This window comes from Hordeum vulgare, chromosome 5H (assembly GCF_904849725.1).
Source record: "Hordeum vulgare subsp. vulgare chromosome 5H, MorexV3_pseudomolecules_assembly, whole genome shotgun sequence".
NCBI lineage: Eukaryota > Viridiplantae > Streptophyta > Magnoliopsida > Poales > Poaceae > Hordeum > Hordeum vulgare.
The window spans coordinates 362,957,250-362,974,201 of NC_058522.1; the positions used below are offsets into that span (position 1 = coordinate 362,957,250).

The 16,952-nt window shown below is 40.1% G+C and overlaps 1 protein-coding gene across 2 annotated transcripts; it reads right to left on the bottom strand.

Annotated features, from left to right (window-relative positions):
• Positions 1-8,037: 8,037 nt before the first annotated feature.
• LOC123398603 (serine/threonine-protein phosphatase 2A 65 kDa regulatory subunit A beta isoform) lies at positions 8,038-16,234 on the bottom strand. Of its 2 annotated transcripts, none has more exons than XM_045093056.1 (13): positions 16,091-16,234; positions 14,269-14,685; positions 13,752-13,998; positions 12,763-12,875; positions 12,532-12,611; positions 12,239-12,380; positions 12,073-12,153; positions 10,485-10,589; positions 9,676-9,858; positions 9,088-9,180; positions 8,681-8,820; positions 8,531-8,597; positions 8,038-8,440 (listed from the first exon to the last, which is right to left on the bottom strand). In XM_045093056.1, exons 2-13 carry the CDS (start codon positions 14,659-14,661, stop codon positions 8,321-8,323), a joined length of 1,764 nt encoding a protein of 587 aa, XP_044948991.1. In that variant the 5' UTR covers positions 14,662-14,685; positions 16,091-16,234; the 3' UTR covers positions 8,038-8,320. The 2 variants fall into 2 exon arrangements, with proteins under 2 accessions (XP_044948991.1, XP_044948992.1); XM_045093057.1 differs by having other exon boundaries at positions 8,038-8,428; positions 16,091-16,229.
• Positions 16,235-16,952: the final 718 nt, after the last annotated feature.

A 16,952-nucleotide genomic window follows, 5' to 3' on the forward strand; every position in this document is an offset into this window, starting at 1 on the left:
GATTAAATAATTGTCCAAACCCAATAATTCCACCTCCTAAATTATTGTTCAAATCCAAGCTATTTAATGATAGCACTTGGGTATCATTTGGAAAATATTTTAGGTACTTTTTGTATTTAAAACCTTGTTTTGAATATTTCAAATCTATGTTAAAGTGCCTTTCACCATTTTTGATACTTCAAACCAAAACCTAATAATTTTTGCAATGATAGTTTTCACCCTAGTATTTTACAAAAGTGGTTTGGCATTTTTAGGAGTGATGTATTTCTCTTGTTTTTGTTGTGGCCTTATTTTTGCCCGTTATATTGCGACGATGAATTGCGTTGTTGACAAAGAGGTTGGAACAGAAGGATTTGAGACCTCGAAGACTTTGTTTAGCGAGGCAAGAAGCCCTTTGACTATGTCTATGAAACCCATTTTATGCATGGCATATAGCACTTACTTGTTGCATCGAATCATGATGAAATGGTGACCACCTCGGTGGATTGCCTTTGTTACTTTTCTCGTTGATACTTGCATTGTGCATGACCATGCCTTCCTATGAGGGTTGTGTGGGTGGGAAATAGTTAGGATGCTAAGTAGTTGTTGCGCAAGTGGGATGGGGATATGCACGGTGTTGGAAACAAAAGTGTCTTCAAGGACTTTTCGAAAACCCCGTCGGGTGCCACTAATGCCCAAGGGAGATGATGATGTGATAGGAAACCACTTGAGAAAGAAGTTGTGTACCGAGTTAAGTGGGTGTGTGTGGTTTTCGAATCACAAACAAAACTAGTGAATGCCCAAACAGCAGCAACAACACGTCTATCCTCGGGAAATTGTAGGCATGTAAAACATTGTCCTGTTTCTAACTCCCAAGTAAGATATATATTAGGAACATATCTGCCATCAAATGTTGGAATATTCAATTTAAGTTTTGGGAGATGGTCATGATCTCATACCTGAGGGGGTGGTGCATCCCTACCGTTGCAATTGTACCGATGTGGACGACATGGTGCTTGTGGTGGTGGTTGTCTCTGGTGTTGAGTTAGAGAAACATATCCCTCATCATTGTAATCACCTTCATAATTCGCATTCTGCCCAAGGACAGTAGCAACGTCACCAGAACTCTGGCCTTGGTCGAGAGGCACACATTGCGCTCGTCCCACAAAATTCGGGTATTGTTGATGTTGTTGTTGTTGTTTGAGAGGAATGGTAGTTGCAGCTGGTGGTGGTAGATGGGCAAGCACCACATTGAACTTGGTGTCCATATTGGTGTCAAATGTATTCTCCAAACTATCTAGATTATCCATGGCCTCTCCAAGGCTGGTCATGAAGTCTTGTACCTGGTCAGCCATCATTTGCTGAAATTTATCATGGAGCTCCTTGTTGGTCATGCCCTCCTAGTCAATCTCATCATCTTGTGATCCTGACATGGTTAGAAACAACAGGAACACACAAGAATATGAACCTACAGACTACTAGGAAGTGGTGGTAGTGCTGGTGAGGATGTGTCTCAAATCCGTCAAGCAAACTCAAATTCTAACCAGTTCTTACCGAGCAACACGCGGTAATCGACAATTGTTGTAGTTAAAAATTTCAAAGCTTGGATAAAGCGATTGCCACGTAGTGTCAAACACACGAAGTAGATGTATGTGGATCCGGGAAGTCTTATAATATGGTAGCAAAAAGGGGCAGCAATAATCAATTCAGAGATTTAAAGTTGAAAAGACGCTCAATGACGGTACCATGTTGGTCCTAGGCTAGATTGTGCTAGAGATGCGAGCCTAGAACACTAACAAAATCATCGCGCTGCACGTAAATTAGGAGCACACTCTAAATATATATTTTTGCTCTTTTTTTTACTTTTGGGGGTTTTTTTTTTGCTCAGCAACATTTTTTTCCTGAAAAGGTCTTAGAATAGTCTAAAATTGTCTAGCCAATTTTTTTTAAACTGGACCTATTTCTTTACTGCGGGCAACATGGAAATTAGGAATCCAACTTGATCACGACACGTAGTAAGGCGTGATCTGGAAATCAACAACAAAGCAGCAAATACTGGATTCGTACTAGGATTGGTTGCGGATATGAATCGGGTGGAACTCCGACTAGTGGCAGATGTATGTAGGGGTGGTGGAACACATACTGGTGGCGATTCTATGATGGAGCTAGACTCGGATTGGCGTGGTGGCAGATATGTGGTGGTATATATGGACCTGAATAGGCAGATATGCGGTGGTGGTATATGGCAGCGGTGATGTATCTCGTGTGGTGGTGGTATCTGGTAGTGGTGATATATCTCCTGTGGTGGTTGTATATGGCAGCGATGAAGATGGTGCGATAATGGCATGAGAACCTATGAACAGAACTTGAAACTCTAAAAGACTAGACGCTCAGACCAGCAGCAACTCGACACGACGATACAACCACAAATTCAACGAAGCAAAACACTGAACAAAAAATTGCAACACCTCAGATTGGTTCGGATAGGATGAGCTAACCTTAAATGTTTTGTGGCTTTTTCATGGACTATAGGTACGAAGAACAGATGCGATCTAAACTATGAAAAACTAGTAAAATCTCATCGAAAAACGTGGAGCTCTGATACCACCTGATAGAGGCAAAGTTGTCCATGTCTTTTGATGAGATGGTGCCTATCGTTTTCGATGGAATAGACTTTGGTGATCCGACAACAAACGTGTGAGGACGGTGTGCCTTAGCACTTGCTAAACCAACTCCGGGAGGTTATTGACCACATCGGAGCACGATCAACGTGACCACGAAGGTCTATTTCCTACACGCAAACGAAGAACAAGCAAGAAACTCAAATTGCAATCTGGATATTGCGAATATAAGAGGAAAACTTTATTGATGAAGTGGGGTTCTGTGACGCCTTGGTCTAGTCGTAGAACACAAACGAAGGATGTGAAGTTGCAGCTATGGCAAACTTGTAATCTAAACAAAACCATAAGTCTAAACGACGCCCTAAGGGTTGTATATATGTGGGAATAGAATGGGATTTTCGTGACCCCTTGGAGGAGGGGTCCAAAAACAACCCTAAATCGGTTTCCCCACACATACGGACTCTAAAAATAATCTATATTGTATTATTTCGAAATTATATGGGCTTGGCCCAAAAATAAGGTGACCTAACACCTATATTAGCATATGGACAAAATTTATGAAGTGGCATCTTGTATATTACATTCAAGCCTTCATGATCTCCTTATGGTGGCTTCAAAGTGCGAAAATCACCACTAGAAACCCCATTGTTCTTTCCCGCATGCACACCTTCTTCTCCATGCTTGATCCCGCTCCAATGGCCATCCTTTGTATCCATGCTAGGTCCTACATTCATAAGTAAAACCAAAGTATCTAATTTAGGCAGCATCAGATGTTCATGAACATTAGAAGGATTTCCAAGAAACGAAAGTACCTGATAATTCCATTGGCGTGCGCGAGCTCTAGTAATTGGTCCAGTATGTATAGCAGCAGGGACTGTGGGTGTAACAATGGTATCGATGTCCTCATCACCAAGTATTTCCCATCTACGGTAATAGTTAGAAATATGCCCTAGAGTCAATAATAAATTGGTTATTATCATACTTCCTTATTCATGATAATCATTTATTATCCATGCTATAATTGTATTGTTTCCAATCATTTATTATCCATGCTATAATTGTATTGTTTGGAAACTCAAATACATGCTATAATAGCAAAGTATCCCTAGTAAGCCTCTACTAGACTAGCTCGTTGATCAAAGATGGTTAAGGTTTCCTAACCATATACATGAGTTGTCATTTGATAATGGGATCACATCATTAGGAGAATGATGTGATGGACAAGACCCAACTGTAAGCATAGCATGTGATCGTATGACTAAGTTTATTGCCATAGCTTTCTGCATGTCAATGTATTTGTTCCTGTGACCATGAGATCATGCAACTCCACGACACCGGAGGAATGCCTTGTGTGTATAAAACATCACAACGTAACTGGGTGATCATAAAGATGCTATATAGGTATCTCTGAGGGTGTCTATTGGGTTGGCATGGATCAAGACTGCGATTTATCACTCCATATGACGAAGAGGTATCTCTCAGCCCTCTCAGTAATACAACATCACAAGAAGTTTGCAAGCAATGTGACTAAGGAGTTAGTCACGGGATCTTGTATTACAGAACGAGTAAAGAGACTTGCCGGTAATAAGATTGAAGTAGGTATAGAGATACCGACGGTCGAATATCGGGCAAGTAACATACCTCTGGACAAAGGGAACTGCATATGGGATTGACTAAATCCTTGACACCGTGGTTCGACCGATAATGATCTTCGTGGAATATGTGGGAACCAATATGGACATCCAGGTCACGCTATTGGTTATTGACCGGAGAGGTGTATCGGTCATGTCCACATGATTCTCGAATCTGTAGGGTCCGCGTGCTTAACGCTCGATCGATGCTAGAGTAGTACTCGGATATGTACGTTGGTGACCCAATGATGTTCGGAGTCCCGGATGAGATCCCGGACATCACAAGGAGTTCTAAAATGGTCCGGAGGTAAATATTTACATATGGGAAGTCCTATTTTTCCTACCGGAAAATTTCGGGCATTACCGGTAGTGTACCGGGGTGCCGAAAGGGTTCCGGGGGTCCACGAGCGGGGTCCACCTGCCCCGTGTGTCCACATGGGATGTAGGGTGGCGCCCTAGCCACCCTAGGCCAGGGGCACCAGCCCCTAGAGGCAAAATTGGCTTGGGGGCAAGAGTCCCAAAGGGACAAGGCACCCCGGAGGTGCCTTGGAGGAGGGGGACTCCTCCCTTCCTTGTGAAGGGAGGACTCCACCCTAGCCGTCGGCCCTCCTTGGAGGAGGGGCCAAGGGCTACGACCTAACCCTGCCCCTTGCCTCCTATATATATTATAGGAGAGGGAGAGGGATGGACACAACAATTCCCACGCCCTGCGGCCTCCCCTCTCTCTCATTCTTCCTCGTTCGCAGTTCCGAAGGCGCTTGGCGAAGCCGTGCTGAGATTTCTCCACCACCATCTCCACCAAGCCGTTGTGCTTGTTGAGATCCCATCTACTTCTCCTTCCTCTCTTGTTGTATCAAGAAGGAGGAGACGTCATAGAGCCGCACGTGTGTTGAACGCAGAGGTGTCGTCCGTTTGGCGCTAGATCGGATCGGATCGCGATTGGATCGTGAAGATTACGACTACATCAACCGCATCATATACACTTCTGCTTAGCGATCTACAAGAGTATGTAGATGCACTCCCCCTCTCATATACATCAACCGCATCACATGGGAAGTTATTCAAGGCCAATACGTTGATTCAATGAGGAACATTTCAACGCATTAGGGGGAGATTTCATGTACCATAAAGAATGCCGGGAAATTAGTGGAATGTTCAACACATTTCTGCCTCAAATCCATATACTCAAAGATCCGAACCATGCTTTCAGAACATTTTCAACACATTGCAAATAACTTCCCAGATTCATTTACTGGCTAAAAAGGTGTCACACAATCCTACAATCCTGCAAAAAAATGTCGGAAAGCGTGGAGGTACCAACTAAAACCACTCAACTCCCCGTTCAAAGCAACAGGGGGAGAAGTACGGCAATAGTAAATCAAGATTTAGCTTCTCGCAAGCAAGGATATCAAGGCCTCTGAATCAGTAAATGCAAGTCAACTTCACGTTGACACGCACCTAATGGGTAGTATGATGGGAAACCTCCACCAACCCAGGTCATAGTGCACACAATGAGTGGGACATCGGAATGCACGACTCAACCGCATTGGGAAATCGCGAGTAGTCACCATGGGTAACGATATTTCCATCAACTATATATATATATATATATATATATATATATATTCTGGAGAAACATATAAGTGGAAGTCTACAATTGTCGACATACATTTCTCAACTAGATTGCAAAAACCTTTCAAATGATTCAGATCCAAAGATCATGGCCATGGCAAAGCGTGAATAACACTCGGACTGTACTCAAGCAAAGGGTATAATCTAGGTACAAATAAGCTTGCTCAATAATGGGAAGGTATTCATAAGCAACACCTACACCAGTTTTCTTCTTGAAATAGAATTGAGAACAACAAGGTGGTGAAACATAGAACAAGTATTATAGCACAAGGGTTCACGCACATACCCAACTATTCTTTAGAAGTGGAATCTTAATCCGGTAACTTATACCATTGGTAGTACAAACTCATCTATCTGCGTTGAAAAATGTAGTGACTACATATCCATGTGGATCACTAGAATCGGGTATAGATGGTTCCCGGTGGAATCTCACTTCTGAATCGAAATGCCAAACGCAACATACATTGCATAAAATCAATAAGTTGCCATATGGCTTATTATTGTAGGTACATTTGGTACAACTGACATAGTGAGTTCTTTGCATACAAAGATTGCTCCTACACTCATGATTACTCATACATGTTAAACATCTAATCATCTAAATGGCGGAATATGAGATGAAGGATTTGGGTAAAACCTTGAGCACCTTCACTCATGCATATGATACACAATGTTGTCTACTCCCTCCGTTCCTAAATATAAGTCTTTTAAGTGATTTCACTAAATGTCTACATACGGAGCAAAATGAATGAATCTATACTTTTAAATATGTCTATATACATCCGTATGTAGTCTATTAGTGAAACCTCTAGAAAGACTTATATTTAGGAACGGAGGGAGTATATCCATATTATATTGGAGAAAGTCATTGTGGATAAGTCTATCCATCCATAATTTCCATGTTTGTTCATTCTCTAGATGTAGAGAAAGGTTCATTTGGACCATGAGGAAATGGAAATATGATGTTGGGACATAAAGTTCCATTTAACAGTTCATGCATTGGATCCACCAAACACCATTGGTTGCGAGTCAAGAATATCTTTTGATATCTCCAATGCATCAAACATTTTGTCCTAATCTTTCAGTTTCAGAGAAATCTAGACACCAGTATCATTTGATACATCGATCAGACCTCGTGGAAGTTTGTGTTCCTGTCAGGTGTGGTAGCTCCCATGAAAGTCTTGGAAACAAACCTCGTGACTACATCCACCAACCATTATCTCAACGATAATGTTCCTTGTATTGCGTGGATGCAAACAGGTTACTTAATAAGCAATATCACTATATTGCATATCTTGCAAGCCAAATCATGTGACTGATTTGTTCACGAAGTCTCTACGAACTTTTACATGCCAGAAATATCTTCATGAAATTGGTATGAGACAGTTATGAAATTTGCAAGAATCGGATGATATGACATGGACAAGACTAGATTAGGAGGAGTGTTGGGATTTAATTATGACACTTAATTAAAGGGAAACCTTCCCTTGTCCTAACCAACACTCTTAATTACCGCATCCCTCTGTTGCGTCCTTTCAGATTGTATATAAGCCTAATCATTAATGAAAGAGATCAACTATTAATTCATCTATCATCTCCCTCATCCGATATAAAACACTTCTACTACCTGGTTTAAAAGGCACGATTAAATTTACGTGCATTTTCACGATAAACAAGGTTTAAGGCGCATTGCATTTATTCCTAACATCTAATTAATAATACTTTTATATGCATGCATAATGTGAATGTTATTTTTTAACTTATTTCACAATCAATCAATAACCATTACATTTTAAAGAATCTTGCATTCTAAACCGTGACGAAGTGAGTAACATTCATGTGGCTAGCACACATCCAGCTAATGTGGCTAGCACACATCCAGCTAACACCTAGAACGCTGATTATTGGCTAGCTATGAAAACGTTTTCTTACATTTTAATACGGATTGGTGCTTTTTGGGTGCACATCTTATATTTTTACACGGTAACCTAGAAAATATACTTATATTGATGTGGATTGGTGCTTTCTGGGTCCGCGTCCTAGATTTTGATGCGGATTGGTTCTCAAACAGAACTAGATATATTTTAATGTTATTAAACACATCCACTTGAGCGATAAGTAATATGGATAGTAAGGAATAATAGAAATTTAAAAAAAGTGCAATACAGTCAGAATCAACGGACAATGGTTGCGTTCAGTAAAATCACACCAACACATGGAATGACAGAAATCAAGTTCAAACTACCAATGTATGCACACCATTGAAACAACGTGTCCCGTTGCTCAATTATACAACATTAATAACAACAAAAGGGGAACGGAGCCCATCCATTATCAGCATGGAAGTATAGGTCGGTTACTGGGCTAGAAAGAACTCTTGGACTCATAAGGTAAATTACATGTACTCCAAAGCTGGACTAAGAATAGCTTCTAAAGAACGTGACAGCAGCAGCTTAGTTAGCTAGACATCATGATTTGGTCACAAGCCTGCAGGGCCTGGTTTGCATAGTATCGTACATCCACATCAGGGTCCTCGCTGAGCTCGACGAGGCATGGTTTCACAGTCTTTTCAGCGACCTGCAAAGTAAGTATTCATTTCCCCAATAACCAATAACCAAACTATATACTAAAGAAATCAGATCATGCAGAAGAAACTGAAGAACTCACAGATTGATCAAGGATTGGCACAAGCGACTGAAGAACTTTCGCGACATTGAACTTGATGTTCGGCACTCTGAAAATTTCAATGTATGTTAGTGAAGCTCTAAGTGAAGCTCTAAAATGACAAGTTCTGTCAATATGCTAGTTGCCGCTGACCTGTCCTTCGATGAATTGATGACAACAGGGAGAAGCTTTTGGCATGTTATTTCTGCACCCATGACAGGGGCTAGCAACGAAATGGCTTGGAGGATGGTCATGCGATACAGATAATGTGGGTTGTTTATCTTCTCCAACACCTAGAAAATAGAACATGTAAGCTTTCAATACAATGGGTCTGGTCTGGCATGCAGAGTAAAAAAAAAAAAGAGGAAGTGAACATTTTCTAGAATGTGTCAAAACATCGTAAATGAAAAAATTATTATTAATATTTTTCACTAGGGAATGACAGAACCTGTTCAGGCATAAATACGAACCCCCAAAATAAGATGCCTGCTTAGCGCGGGTGTGCTGGCTTTAGTGTATGTTAAAAAGTATGCCTACTGTTTAGAGAGTACATAAAGAACCTGAGGAATAATATGTTGCATTGCCCACTCTGGACCAAACTCCTCCGCCAGTCGCTTCAAGTTGTTTGCGGCAGCTTCTCTGATCGAGAAAACCTGAAATATGCAAGCCACATTTTGTTTATGACCAGAGAAAATTAGCAATCCAACTAAATATTTGATAGTGCATAGGGTTTCACTAAAACTGAATTCCTGGTAAATGAGGGGAAAACCACATGTAAAAGTTGTTAAATAACAAGCTCCTACATGCTGGAACAAAATCTTTTGATATGCCAAAATTGCAGCAGTGTATTCCTTTGTTTATTTCCAAGTCTTTTAAAGAAACAAAGGGGCTGTTTGGTTCCCAGGCACAGCTTTGTCCCCCTTAACCTTAGGAGCACAACAGTTTCTTAGATGTGTGTTTGGCTAGTTGCCACAATTTATTATCCATATGGCCCATGTGTCACAATACAACTTTTTGCCATCTTTTTCCACGCACCTGGATTCTAATTTATTGGCCACATTTATGGGAATACAGACGTTGCCTAAACTTAGCTGTGGGAAAATTAACCTTGAACCAAACATGTCCTTAGATATCAGAATGGTATGTACCTTATCTTCCAACCATTGCATGCAAAGTGCCCCCAGTTTGTCATCAAAAAACCCAACACCTAACTGACTAGCCAGCAGAGGGATGTACTCTATTATTGCAAGGCGAACCCTCCAATGCCTATCCTCCGCAAGTTCTACAATAGCCGGTAATAGAGATTGCGACAGCAAGTCAATTCCAATGACCTGAAAGATTGCAAAAGCGTCAGAAAATGTGAAATGGGCAAAGAGAAATATGCATCACCTATCAGTCAATAGGAGAAACAGACTTGATGAAGGGGATAGTTGTTACTGCTTCTGTCTTCCGTATGTATGTGTCTTAGAACATTACACTCAGCATGATACAGGTAAAAGATGGCATTACTCACCTTTATTATACAGCATGATACATTTAACGGCGAGTGTTACTTTAGTCCATCCTGATTAATGGCATTGCAATAGCCAAAGGGAGGGATGTGCAAGGGGAAACTGGTGTAAGAGTGACTTTAAATGGTACTATGACCTGCACTCAGAAACGTAATTTGGTGCCAGATGACATGAATTTATCACGAACTTATTACACTGGGAGGCGTTAAGACCCAAAGTATTGCAGGTAAAGGCCTAGGGCAAGTGGACCAAGACCGACTCATCTCACTTGTATAGTAGCTAACTTTTGTACATGTCCCTCGCATTTGGGGTAAACAAAATGGTAGGATCCATCCCACTTACACGAAGGGTAAAGCAAAGAAGATCATGCTGGAAGTGTAACAAAAATATCACAAATGAACCAGCTATTAATTGTACGAGAAGCAAGCGACAAAAATAGTGCTCACCTGATTAACTTGATCAAGCTTGCTGATTATGTTGAGTCGAACATCAGGAAATTCGTCCTTCAGCAAAGAAAGAAAAATAGGAAGAAGTTGTTCGATGGTAGCATCCTGCAGAAAGCCAAAGAAGAAGCTGATCAGTTTCCAACGACTGAATTGCTGATAGTAATGAATGAAGAGCAGAAACTATTGACAACAAATTATACTAGTATCACACAGATACACGAAATAAATAGATTTGATTTGTGGCAACTAGCAATAGAGGAGTAAACTAAAGAACAAGCCTTTCACATGCTGGATACAAATATCGTAACAAAACATGCACATGTAACTGGCAGATGGACCAGTGCATATGGAAGACAAACCAAAAACATTTGCATTGTTCTAGCTGACACTCTGAGAAATCCAAGATAACAACAATTCGAAGAAGTGATTACATATCAAATGTTTTTAAAAATATTCATATCTTTTAAACCGTAACTCCAAATTTAACATTTTATATATGGAATTTAATTAGAAAACTATGTAGAATATGAATATGATGTTATTTGACGCGTTAACCATTAAAAAAAAGTACTATCTTGGGTGCAATCCTAATCAATAATGCATTATCTCTCTTTCTTTCATACCAGTATTGATTCGGATTGTGGATGAACATCTCAGCAAAATTAGGATTGGAGATAAAATTGAGGATCACTTACCCGTTTCTTTGTATGTATTAAATCAACATGCAAGCCGTGTTTAAAAAACCCGTGGAATCTTGAACTGCATTTTTATAGTATAAGATGATCTTTGTTGGAGCCGTAGCTACAAATAGTCAGATTATAAACCTTTTTTTTTAAATAAGAACGTGTGTTATTCTTTTCTCCCGTTGCAACGCACGGACCTTTTTGCTAGTATGTTATATATTACTAAAGGAAATAGGTATTCTTAGTCCATCATGCTATTTTATAGAAAACCCCTTGATGTTTCTGACATTAAACCCGCAATACATATCAAATGTTTTTTAAAATACTCGTATCTTCTAAACCGTGACTCCAAATTTAACATGTTATATATGGAATTTGATTACAAAAATATGTAGAATCTGAATATGATGTTAATTTTACCTGTTAAACATTTTAAAAAACTACTATCTAGGGTGCAATCTTAATCAGTACTGATCCGGATTGTGGATGAACATCTCAGCAAAATCACGATTGGAGATGAAATTGAAGATCACTTGCCTGTTTCTTTGTATGTGTTAAATCTACATGCAAGCCGTGTTTAAATAGAAGACCCATGGGATCTTAAATTGCGCTTTTGTAGGCTAAGATCAACTTTGTTCGGGACGTAGCTACAAATACTCGGATTATAGATTTTTTTTTGTCAATTAAGAGCGGCTGGTATTCTTTTCTCCTGTTGCGACCCACGGGCCTTTTGCTAGTAATGATAATGGAAACAGGTATTTATAAAATATTCATAAGAATATTCATAGGTCTAGAGCCACCAGATGGATACTCATTATAATTTAAAGCGCATTAATTTGTCTGTAAACATGTTTGCAACACTGAAATGCACTTCAAGAAAATCATGGATGCATCATTGCACGTACCTTCCCCAAGACAGGGGCCATTCCCATGATTACTGAAGCCAAAGCTGAGCGAACATGCTGAGACGAGTCTGATGATAATTCCTGCAGATGCAATTGGCAAGAGTTAGCCTATTAACAATAACAGCAGCAGAATACAAATGATTTTCAGTAACTGTCCTGGATGCACCTTAACACATGGCAGAATGTGCTGAATTGCAAGCTGTGGACTTAATATCCTACAGAACTTAGTAACTTTTCCGGCAGCTGCTATCCTCACTTCAGCTTCATTATCACGAAGGAGACGAACATATGCAGGCACCAGGTCCGCTCTGTTAACAAATATATGAACACATCAGTCAGTCAGATTAAATCTATTTTATTTACATGTAATATAACAACTTGCCCATGGAAATCGAAATACACTTCACAGATAGTATTAAAAATTCAAGCATGTGACAATTGATGAAGAAGGTCGCTAACCTTGTAGGCTCGGGGCCAACTGCCTCGCAGAGCTCATACAATTGATTTGCAACCATATAACGGACACGCCAAGATTTATCCTAAGAGGAGTTGTGAAACAAGTGTAAGTAGTAGCACAACTGTGATAATGAACTTAATAACATTGTTAAACAAAGAAAATTCTGGATAACATGAAACTATAGCAATCACAAAGTTATATCCCAATACCATATAGTTAAGTTGGTAATGTACCTGGGAGAAATTGACAATGACAGGAAGGATATGTGCTACACAATCTTGGGGTTCTAACAATTTTCCAAGAGCGGCACAGCCTTCAACTGCCAACAAACGTACTGAATCTTGATCTGCATATGAAGACCAATAACAGCGCATAATCAATATCTCAAACTCTCAACTGGTTCACCATTGTACAAAATGTTGGAGAAGAAAGTTCATTGAGACTGTTTTATGGCTCATACATATATATTTTGGTACATTCAAGTAAAAAAGATTAGCCTCTTAGTTTTAAGAGTACATTTTGATATCTTGGAGCATAGACAGAGTGATATCATGTTCAGAATGACGCAGGTAAAATATAGCAGGATACTTTTGGTTTCAGTCCTAAAGGATTCATAGCAAATCACAAGGAACCTAACCTACTACTCCCTCCGTTTCTAAATACATGTCTTTTTAGAGATTCCACTACAGACTACATACAGAGCAAAATGAGTGAATCTACACCTTAAAGTATGTATATATACATTCATATGTAGTTCGTAGTGGAATCTCTAAAAAAACTTATATTTAGGAATGGAGGAAGTACACTACACTGTCATACAGGACTACTTACTATGAGACCATATGATAAATTAACAATAATAAAGCAGAATCGCAAAATTTGAAACATGCATTACAACCATACAAAATGATAAACTACTAAATGGTACTTGAAAAAATATGTCAAATTAACTGCAACAAGGCTAGAGATAAGCTACATGTAACAATCACTGACTACACTGATAAGCACAATCACTGTCTCAGATCAATATGGAGATCTCCACAGCAGATTAATGAGATCACATGATTACAAACACAATCATTCAGAGAAACAATAACTGTTTGATGGCAACATCAGCAACTACAATAAATGTGTTTTATTCCACTTTTTGAACAGCTAACTATTTGCATGGACTAGACAATTATTTCATTAAACAGTAAGTCAAAGATGTATGAGCAAGTACCATCTTGGGTAAGATCATCAAAGATCGACATGATTTCTGTCTTCAAATGGCTCTGTTCTACAGTGGCAGCAAACTTCCCAAGATTTGATGCAGCTGCCCTTCTGACCATAGGCATATCATCTTGGCATAACTGGCCATAAATAGTCCTCAATTCTGTTTTCAACGGATCGGTGGCACTTGGATAGGCTATATGGAAAAGACCACAGGATGACACTCGAGCTGTAAACCACTCACCAGCTGCTAGCCTCTGAAAAGAGTAAAGACCGGTTGAACGAACAGGCATAAAGATACCAGCAGGAAATAAAACTGCATTGCTATTTTGGAGCAAGTCATTATGCAGAAGAATATAATACAAACGCAGTTAGCTAAAAAGCACGGATGTAGAAATATCATGCAAATATACATCTTACAGAAGAAATATAATGATGAGGTCAAGGAGTGCCACAAATACAAGATAGTACTGTCAGCACACTTGACAACAATCAATTGAATGTCTTGCCGTATATAAATGTGTTACCTTTACTACTGGAATGAAATAGTCAACAATGTCGTTTTCTTTCATCTGTGCACCAATGCGGCACAGCGACTCAACTGCTTTGTCTCGGACACAGGTTTCCTCCACCGTAGACAATGTCTCCAATGGTGGAAGCAAAACATGAGCATGCTCTACACCACCAACATAAGGAATGAACACACCCAATTCTTCAGCCATTGCAAGAAGCACTTCATCTTCATCATCATTGTTTTCGCTGAGGAAAGGAATCAGTTCCTTCCTGGTTCGCTCTTCTCCAAGTGCCCGTGCAATAGTGGAAAGTCTTCTGATGGAGTTCAGGCGCAACTGAATATCTTCATTTTTAAGCTCATCTATCAGCACAGCAATTGGATAGAGAGGCTCATCGACCATAGCCATCAGGCTAATCAGTTACTTCTACAACTGCAAAATGAGACAGAAGATTAGGACAGTGTGACCACTAGAACTGAGCACATACGCTCAGCATGTGTGCACACGGATATGTGTCCTGCAGTACAAAATATGTTGCATGATCAAAGGCAAGAGCAAATTAAAATGGCAGACTCTGGTTTCAATGAGAAATCAACCAGATCTCCTCCCTTTCAAGGAGTTAGATATGTCAACCTATTACAGTTATAGTTTCAAAATAGATAGATTTTCAAGACATCCATACAACTCCAATACACATATGACCATTGGTTTCACAGCAATATACATATTAATATAAAGTGAGAACTAGGAAGACGCATAAAACTTAAGGAGCACTTTCATGAAATCAACCAATATTTAATATGACTGCAAATATTTTATTGATATCAGAGGTCAAAGTCTAGAAAGTAGCACATCCAAACACATGTCTGGTTAACTTGCACGATCAACAAACGTGGAATCATTGTCGGACTGGGCATGATCATTTAAGGACAACAAATCAAAATCGCACAGCACAATAAATTTAAGAGGTCAAAAACCTTTCAATTAGCATATGCTTTACACAACCCAAACAGCAAAAACATTTGTTTGCCTAATAAATTATTTTTTGATTTTCCCCAAATGTCAAAGAAAGATGCAATTTATTGTCTACAAATGGTTTCAGGGCGAAACAATCATAATCTTTGTAGCATTCCAAAGGCTGCAATTATTATTTTCCCATCAACAGATCTACAAGCAAGGGTCAGAATACATAGCTTCTGTTGGCTGTGCCAGTAAATCAAAGCAAGATGTATGAAACTATAGCAATCTCCATAAGATCCAATACAGTATCTACATTTTATGCTTCCAAATTATCACCGTTCGAACAAAAATACAACATATTAAGCAGCGCATGTTGGGGGGGAAAGCATAACAAAAAAATCGTGTATTCTGGAACTTCCTGATAGAGGTGCGCAATCGTGCACCATCTGGGAGACCATGCGAACCGAAAGAGTGCGGTACAACCACGACGAGCAGCAAGGGCAAAACAACGATCCAAGCAACAAGCGACAAACGTATCAACTCTACCGCTCATCCCACATCCTGCTTGTCTAGCAAAATCATCCCACATCCAAATTCCCCAGACAGAATCCCCAGATCCATCCCGAATCGGGGCGAGATCAGCGCAACCCCACAAAAATGGCGCAGATCTGGGCGGAGGAACCATTGATACACAAGGAAAAAAGCTTGACCGACGCCGGAAGGCCGCCGTACAGATTCTGATTTCCCGACACCCGGGCCGGGACCGTGGAGCCGATGCGACGGGCGAGGGCGACGGGGGCGAGGCGTCCCGGCTCAGACCGCAGATCTAACAACGGGGAGAAGAGGGGGCGGAACAGATGGTGGCGAGGGATCTCACCTGACGGGATCAGAACGGGTCCCCGCGGCGGCGAAGGGGGGCGAGGAGGCGAGGAGGTCGCGAGGCGTCGCCGGTAAGATTGTGTCTGGACGCGGTGGATGGAATGGGACGGGGAACCGGAGAACGAGGTAAAGGCACCACACGGGATTGGGCTGGGCCGGGTGGTGGAACGACCTTTTCTGCACTCGCCTCGGTGAAACTGGTCGAATATTTTTTCTTCCTACTTCCTAACAAATATAAACGTTAATAACCACGGTATTATTGGATATTGTATATTTTTACTATAATTTTGAGAAATATATTGTTAACTGCAATACCACTCGAGCACACAATATTAAGACGGTACTATCTAACACACATCATACACCAAAATACTATTTGTTTGAAACAAAGGCTCTAATAAACATTTCAGCCATTGTTTAGATCATAAATAACGTTACGGAAACCCTACCGGTCCAAGGTTTAAATCATGAAAGAGCCATACCTTTACACATCCAGCAAAAGATATCTAGAGAGTGAACTTTCAGTCCCATATACCATTACAATAACAAAAATTCAGTATAAATAACCATACTACTCAATAGCAATGCATACCACCTAACAAATGCTCTCATAGTCGTTAGAAATCAGGGCAAGCAGCTACTATTTTAGCAAATTAATTAGAATCCATAGTTTCATACAGATAACAAAGATAAACACACATCCCAGGAAGACAATCTCAACATGATTGACAGCATGAATTCGTCACCACTCCTGAGCGTGCCAACAATAGGATCCCACAACCCAGAAGCTGCAAAGAGAATTGACAAATCAGTGTATTAATCTTTAAGAACATACATCACTGACATAAAATTCCACATAT